The 7,435-nt window shown below is 44.3% G+C and overlaps 1 protein-coding gene across 1 annotated transcript; it reads left to right on the top strand.

Annotated features, from left to right (window-relative positions):
• Positions 1 to 499: 499 nt before the first annotated feature.
• LOC147886071 (ATP sulfurylase 1, chloroplastic-like) lies at positions 500 to 2,768 on the top strand. Its single transcript, XM_087395186.1, has 5 exons — positions 500 to 1,133; positions 1,238 to 1,643; positions 1,791 to 2,051; positions 2,157 to 2,243; positions 2,320 to 2,768. Exons 1-5 carry the CDS (start codon positions 586 to 588, stop codon positions 2,473 to 2,475), a joined length of 1,458 nt encoding a protein of 485 aa, XP_087251312.1. The 5' UTR covers positions 500 to 585; the 3' UTR covers positions 2,476 to 2,768.
• Positions 2,769 to 7,435: the final 4,667 nt, after the last annotated feature.

Genomic DNA, 7,435 nt, shown 5'->3' with positions numbered 1-7,435 from the left:
TTTGCCAAATATTTGGGATTTTGCTGAGAGGGCATTTCCCATGTTTACTTGATTCTGTTGGAATGACGAGGGAACGTGAAAGGGTTTGCTCCTTCACAACTGTCATGCTACTCTTGAGCTCTCCTCACATGGTACAATTTGCTCAAAGTCTGAATTCTATGGTTTCCAATTCCTCCTCTTAACATTAACAAAAATTGTGATTTTAGTGAGGAGCTTGTGAAGCCCTCATAGCAAGGCGAAGGAGCCTATTTTTTGGCTTTCCACATAGAAAGGTCCTTCGCTGTCACGAAGGATGAGAGAGAGAGAGAGAGAGAGAGAGAGAGAGAGGAGGGTCCTTGGTAGGTTCTCAAAAATAAAAAGGGCGAAATGCGTGGGGGATGACGTGCGTTTTGCAAAATGTGGGTGTTTAGGAGAGGCGTGTAACAAGGAACATGTCCAGGTGCATCCCCCCTCAATGAACTACATATGTAACAAACGAACCCTCCCACCTGCAGCTGCATATCCTCCGCGAAATTCTTCTTCATCGTAGCTTGTTCTCCTTCTTCACTCCGCTACAGTTGCTCCTCAACGAACGACCTTCTGGCTATGGCTGCCGCTGCCTCTGCCTCTGCGTCTCTTGTTGTGCGCTCGGCTTCCTCCCCTGCGCCCCCCCCCTCCTCCTCCCTCCGAACCAACTTCCTTCAAGCCCCCTCCCCCTTCCCCCTCTTCACGCTCCACGCTCGCCCCTCCCCCCCCAAGGCCTCCGCTCGCACCCCCCTCCTCCTTCCCACCCATTCTGCCCTCATCCCCCCTGACGGTGGTCGCCTTGTCGAGCTCCTTGTCCCCCCCGAGGACAGACTCGTCAAGCTAGCCGAGGCTGTCACCCTTCCCCAGGTGCGCATCACCCAGATTGACCTGCAATGGGTGCACGTTGTAAGCGAGGGATGGGCCAGCCCCCTCAAGGGCTTCATGCGTCAGGCTGAATACCTGCAGGCTCTGCACTTCAACTTCCTCAGGCTGGACGATGGCTCCATTGTCAATATGTCCGTTCCCATCGTGCTGGCCATCGACGACAAGCAGAAGGAGCTCATTGGGTCTTCTGAAGCAGTCGCTCTTGCAGGGCCTTCAGGCGAGCTGGTTGCCATCCTGCGCAAGTAAGTAACGCCCTGTGAATCCTCAGATTCGAATCTTTTGCCTGCTGTAGGGTCGAAGTAGAAATTCTCCGAAATATACTAAACAATGCCTGTGTTTTCCGCAGCGTGGAGATTTACAAGCATAACAAGGAGGAACGTATTGCCCGAACATGGGGGACTACGGCTTCTGGGTTGCCATATGTTGAAGAAGCCATTACTCGGTCTGGAAATTGGTTGATTGGAGGGGATCTGGAGGTGCTAGAGCCGATCAAGTACAACGATGGCCTTGATCAATACAGGCTTTCACCAGCGCAACTCCGCAAAGAATTCGAAAGTAGAAACGCAGATGCTGTTTTCGCGTTCCAACTCAGGAATCCTGTTCACAATGGCCATGCCTTGCTCATGACTGACACCCGCCGGCGCCTGCTGGATATGGGCTACAAGAATCCGATTTTACTTCTCCATCCTCTGGGCGGCTACACTAAGGCAGACGATGTGCCTCTTGAATGGCGTATGAAGCAGCACGAGAAGGTTCAACATTTACTCCTGCCCTGTTTTGGTGGTCGATTCTAACTGGTCATCCTCAGAAAAATACAAAAACCCTTGTTTGTTCAGAGCCTAATCGATAGAAGCGTTGCTGAGCTTATGGAACTGATGATCTCCTTAATTGTAATCCAGGTCCTTGAAGAAGGTGTACTTGATCCGGAGAGTACCGTAGTTTCTATATTCCCATCACCTATGCATTATGCTGGGCCGACTGAGGTTCAGTGGCACGCCAAGGCTCGTATCAATGCCGGTGCGGACTTTTATATCGTTGGTCGTGATCCTGCTGGCATGGGGCATCCAACGCAGAAGCGTGATCTGTACGACCCTGATCATGGCAAGTTGGTTTTGAGCATGGCTCCTGGCCTTGAGCGCCTAAACATTCTACCATTCAGGGTATGCATTTCACAGAGTACTAGTGACCTGTCTCCTCCTCCAATTTCTGGTAGTGAATTGGGATTGCACATTTTTTAAAAGGTTGTAATGACTTTTTGGATGCAGGTTGCTGCTTATGACAAATCTCAAGGAAAGATGGCCTTTTTTGATCCAGCGAGAGCAGATGATTTTCTTTTCATCTCTGGGACTAAGGTACTTACTTTCCTGAGGGGCCGTATTTTTATGCGTGTAGTCTTTCTTGGCACTGAAACCCTATTTCTGTGTGCAGATGCGCAATTTTGCTAGGAATGGGGAAAACCCTCCTGATGGTTTTATGTGTCCGGGTGGCTGGAAAGTATTGGTAGACTACTACCGGAGCTTGTCAAGCAGCAGCACCAGTAATGAGTCTATGCAAACGCCACGAAAAGAAGCTGTAGCCGTCTAGCTTGCTTCTTTTCGTCTCCCACTCGAAGATGTATGCACGCATCACCCATCCGCTTGGCAACTCTCATATCATCTCCACTATGGTCCTTGCAGTCCGCACCATGGTCTTGCATCCCTTAAAGACTCCCGCATCGGCTGCACAGCATTTATCCCTGCCCTTAAGGAGGTCAACTGTATGTTGACCGAGTGTATCATCTACAACAATTAAGCAGCACCTGCCTGTAAAACCTTAAATTTCACTTAGGATGCAGGACGATGGAAGCCGTCCTTTCTCAATGTTCTCACCACTTCTACGAGTAACCCTTGTACACGAAGGAGTGTGTGTAGGAATTGTAGGAGAAGGGTTTTGGTTTGAAATTTGTTTTGTACAATATTTACTTCCATCATTAACACCTTAGAAAGATAATGTAGCTCAATTGATTCTATGTGGAAAGACTTTTTGGATAAGGATTTAGATATTGTTATTTCTTAATAATCTATTGACATGTTTGTTGCCTACAACCTAAATTGATAAGGCAATGCAATTCGTGTGTAAATGTGCATGGCGAGTTGGCCAAGTAGGTGCCCATTACATTCAAAAATTGGCATTGTAATTAATGGAAGGTAGTATGATGCACAAATTAAGGTAAGGTTAGTGAAATAATAAATGCAAGTGAAGCGATTAAGCTAAGAAAGTCTCTAGGCGTGGAATTTGAGGAGAATGGAGAAAGTGTATTCTAAAATGCCCGGCTTCTTGAGTTACCTCCATCTATGCGAACTTTTGGAATTTTCTCCATCTTGCCCTGATTGATTATATGAGGAGCCGATTATTTGAAGGGGAGGGAGAGGGAGGGAGAATATAGAGTTGAGGGAGGGGAAGGGAAAGTGGGATGGCACAGATAGAGGAGCAAGGGAGGGTAGAGTGGAGGCAAGGAGAGTGGAGGTTGAACTAGAAGGGAATCGAGTGAGGCAGAGTAGAGGCTGAGCGAAGTTGTAGAATGGTGAGTTGGGGAGGGAGGGGGGAGGCAAAAATAAAGCGCATACTGCTTAAGATGAGTAGGAAAGAGAAATGTTTAATAGATAAACTTTGAAATAAACATCCACAAAAAATGAAGTAGGATCATTAAAGGATGAATAATTTTTTCTAAAAGAGGAAATGTGAGCAATGGAACTTTGATAAGTCGTTGGCAACATCACTTTTATTGAAGAGGGGACTCTGCCTACTTGCCAGCATCCAACAAGCAAAATAGTAAGAACCAGTCTTGACTTTAGTTGGGAAGACAGGAATCATAAACACCCCTCCCTTGTTATTGGAGTCACAATAAAAATTAACACTTGGCCATACACTTATCAAGTAGTTAAATGAAAAAACAAGATGAGTTTAGCGGTTATAGGGAAAGGAATATTGAAATTTTATAGAAGGGGAGTAAGTGAGAAGAGTGTGGAAGAGGAGGGGGAGGGGAGGGGTTTTTTTGGGAGAAAGTGATGCTCGAAGGTATAAAAACTACCAGTCAACTTAAGAGGGAAATGAATAGGAAAAAAGAGGGGAATCTAACTAATGGTAAGAAATGAGGAGATTTGGATGTGGATGTCAATCCACAAGAAAATAGATAATGGGAAGGTGGGGGTTTTTAGAAGTGTGAGGAAGTAAATGAAAGCTAAAGGCCCATAGATTAAAGGGGGGACTAATGCAAAAAGTTTTTCAAAAAACCGTAGATTAAAGAAAAGTAAAGGCATTAACGAAAATGTAAAGGAACATAGATTGAGAAAAAGTAAGAATAAAACAAGAGTGTAAAGTTGTGCTACCTTTGCTGCATCGGTGGCTTTCTCTTGTAAAAAAGTCACCTTCTGAGACATCTGCTTATCGTATTGCTCATAAATCCCTTTGAGGGCAGATGCCATCAGGTGCATTGCAACTCTAGCGGACTGAAATGACAATTGGGATTTTCCATCCATGCAATTCTTCAGGTTGGTTAACACACTCTTGGAGATCGCCCTTGAGAAAGATACATCACGTCTTTTCAGTTGCTCTACTCCTGCTTGAACCTACCGAAACTTGCTTCCCACATGGTGGGTGAAGAAGCACAATGGACTACCTATTGGGTCCACTAGCTTTTGCCTCATGGCTACAGCACATCTTGGAGGTCTATTGGCAAGCTCGAAATCTTGACTCTACCATCTTCACTAATCTGAGCATTTGGGTATACGTCTAGAATATCCTATCTCTTCCACTACTTCTCGAAAAAGTGCGCTTACACACCGCCTCCAGAAATTCCTAGAGCATTTTCAATCACGCTTTCATTGATGGTAACCTTCTGACCTTAACAGACTAGTTACCCCTCCTTCACGTTCACCTCCTATACCAACCTGGTGAAGTTTTGGAGAGCATCCAAATTGGGCTTTTGAAGAGCGAGAGAGGAGTTCCCATATGTCACGATTTCAAGATTAGGGGAGGAGGGGCTCTGGCACTGTGCTGCAGAGGGGGAGGAAATATTGTGTGAGGAGCTCCCGGACTGTGTAGAGTCCATTGCGAGACAGGGGTTGAATGAAAAAGGGGGAAGGGGGGAAAAAGGAAGGTGGGGGGGAGAAGTTAAATAAGAGGTATATAACGAGGAGATGAAAAGGGTTTGGGTTTAGAGAGGGTGGAATTAAAAAAAGGGGGGGGGGGGGGGCGGGGTGGATTTAAAGACTAAGGGAAAAGGGCAAAGGAATGGATTAGTGAGGAGCATGAAAAGAAGCGTGAATTATCAACATCGAGAGAGAGTGAGAGATTTAACGTAAGAAAAGGACCTATGAGTCCATCGCGGGAAAGGAGGGAAGATCGAGGCATAGCCATGTATGTGTATCCATCAGACAGAAAGTCCACGCCACCCTACGGACCAAATAACCGTAGCAAGCATGGAGGGTCGACGTCACAGTAACCAGTAGCAAGGTAGCAAGGCTTATTAGAGCCTAGAAGGAGGGATGGAAGTGCACACACAAGTGAGGCGGGAAGGATAGTCAGAGCAGGGGATAAGAGCGGCACAGTCAAGGAGGAGCAATGATCACGCAGTCGAACAGTACTACAATAGACGGCGCAGTTGATCAATAGAGGGGGAGGAAGATCTATTAGTCTATGGAGCTGAAAGAAAGGCAATGCATAGGGCAGAGTGCCAGTGCATAGAAGGGAGGCAGTGGGGAATCAGGAGAGTGTGTGCTTAGTGTACGGTTAGAGCGCACGAAGGCTTGAGAGACTGTGGGTAGAGGTTGTGAGTAATGGGTAGAGGCCAACGATTAGAGAGGGACTTAAATAGGCTAGTCTTAGCTTTAGTCGGGATTGGGAGAGTCAGGGATGGGAGCTTGAAATGAGAAGCCGCACGTGGGAACCAAAAAGGGTTAATTTAGAAGAGTGTTTTTTAGCTAATTTCGATTAGGAGAAAAATGGATTAGTGTAGCTTCCAATAAAACTTGACCTACTCTGTCGTAGGGTAAGGGTTAAGTTTGGTAGAGTTTAAAATAATAAAAAATAAAGAGGATTTTAAAGTTAAAGAGAAGTTTGAAAAGAAAAGGAAATATTAGAAGAGAAAAGGTAGATGAAATTTAATAGAGAAATTAAAAGGAATTAAAGATAGGATATAAAGAGGAGAAAAAGGGAAAAGGTTAAATTGGAGAAAATAAAGGAGGATTTTGAAAGGGATTTAAATAAGGAAGGAAATTTAAATTGGAAGGGGGAAAAAGGGGGGAAGTAAATGTGGAGGGGGAAAAAAGTAAATATAAAAAGGGGAAAGGGGGGGGGGTAGGAAAAAGTGAAAGAAAAAAGGGGGGAGGGATAGGATGTGTGTGTGTGTGTGTGTTTCTCTCTTTGAGCGTTCAATTCATCATCTCGAGCAGGCCTTATGAATGTTTTTTATCATTCACCTTTTTTTTTTAAAAAGTGTTTGATTTTCTTTATTTTCACCCTGTAGAAATTTGCTTCCATTTGAACAAGAGAGCTTGAGTGCATTGCCTCTATAGTTAAAGGATATATTGTCAAGATTGATATAATAGAGACTTCACTATAGCAAAAAAAAAATGTATTTTTTATGGATATGGAAAAATGAGACTTTATCTTTGATCTTCGAAACAATGTATGATTCATATGCATATGATTATCTTCTTCTAATCAAATATGCTCTACATGAAAATATTTTGGATAACCTTTAATGCATCAAACATCAATTATCATATGAGCAAGTACTTTAGGAGATAGTTTAAGGTACAAAGATTTTGGAAAAATATATGTAAAGCTGGTTGAATATATGTCTCCCTAGCAAAGCAAAAATCAAAATTTGCATTAATTAGTTCACCCACTTGTGGGTCACCCAATCAACGTCAAGTAAGTTGATTAGACTACATCACTTAAGGCTCTCGATTAACATAAGGTATATGTCCCCTTAGCAAAGCAAAAATCAAAATTCGCATTAATTAGTTCGTCTGCTGTACATTGCCCAATTAACATAAGGTAAGTCAATTAGACGAAGTCAATTAAGGCCCTCAATTAACATAAGGTATATGTCCGCCTAGCGAAGCAAAAACAAAATTTGCATTAATTACTTCGTCGGCTTGTGGATTGCTCGATTAACATAAGGTAAGTCGATTAGACGAAGTCATTAAGGCCCTCGATTAACCTGAGGTAAGTCATGATTTTGAACTTTTCGTGAAAAAATATCTCGCTCCTTGAAAAAATCTATGGCTCTTTCGATCCTTGTCCCCCGCTCCTTTTGGCTCGCTTCCTACTCCTTTTATTCTCCTCCTTGATTTTGTCGACCCTCCAAGCTACCTTAGAGCTTATAAGGCCAATGACTCGGCCATCGCCTCTCAGTATTCAGGCTACCCTCAACATTCGGGATCGTGAGGGGTGGCAAGGCTATGTTGGGAGCCACGCTCTTGACTAATTGAGCGGAGATTGCTAGCTAGTTGCAGCAGCAGGGCAGAGAATTTGATGAGGCAAGTTACATTGGCTT

This window comes from Dipteris shenzhenensis, chromosome 24 (assembly GCF_047967505.1).
Source record: "Dipteris shenzhenensis isolate YYH24624 ecotype China chromosome 24, Dip_SZ_1.0, whole genome shotgun sequence".
NCBI lineage: Eukaryota > Viridiplantae > Streptophyta > Polypodiopsida > Gleicheniales > Dipteridaceae > Dipteris > Dipteris shenzhenensis.
The sequence above is the reverse complement of the archived record's forward strand: the minus strand, read 5'-3'. Positions and strand labels throughout refer to the sequence as shown.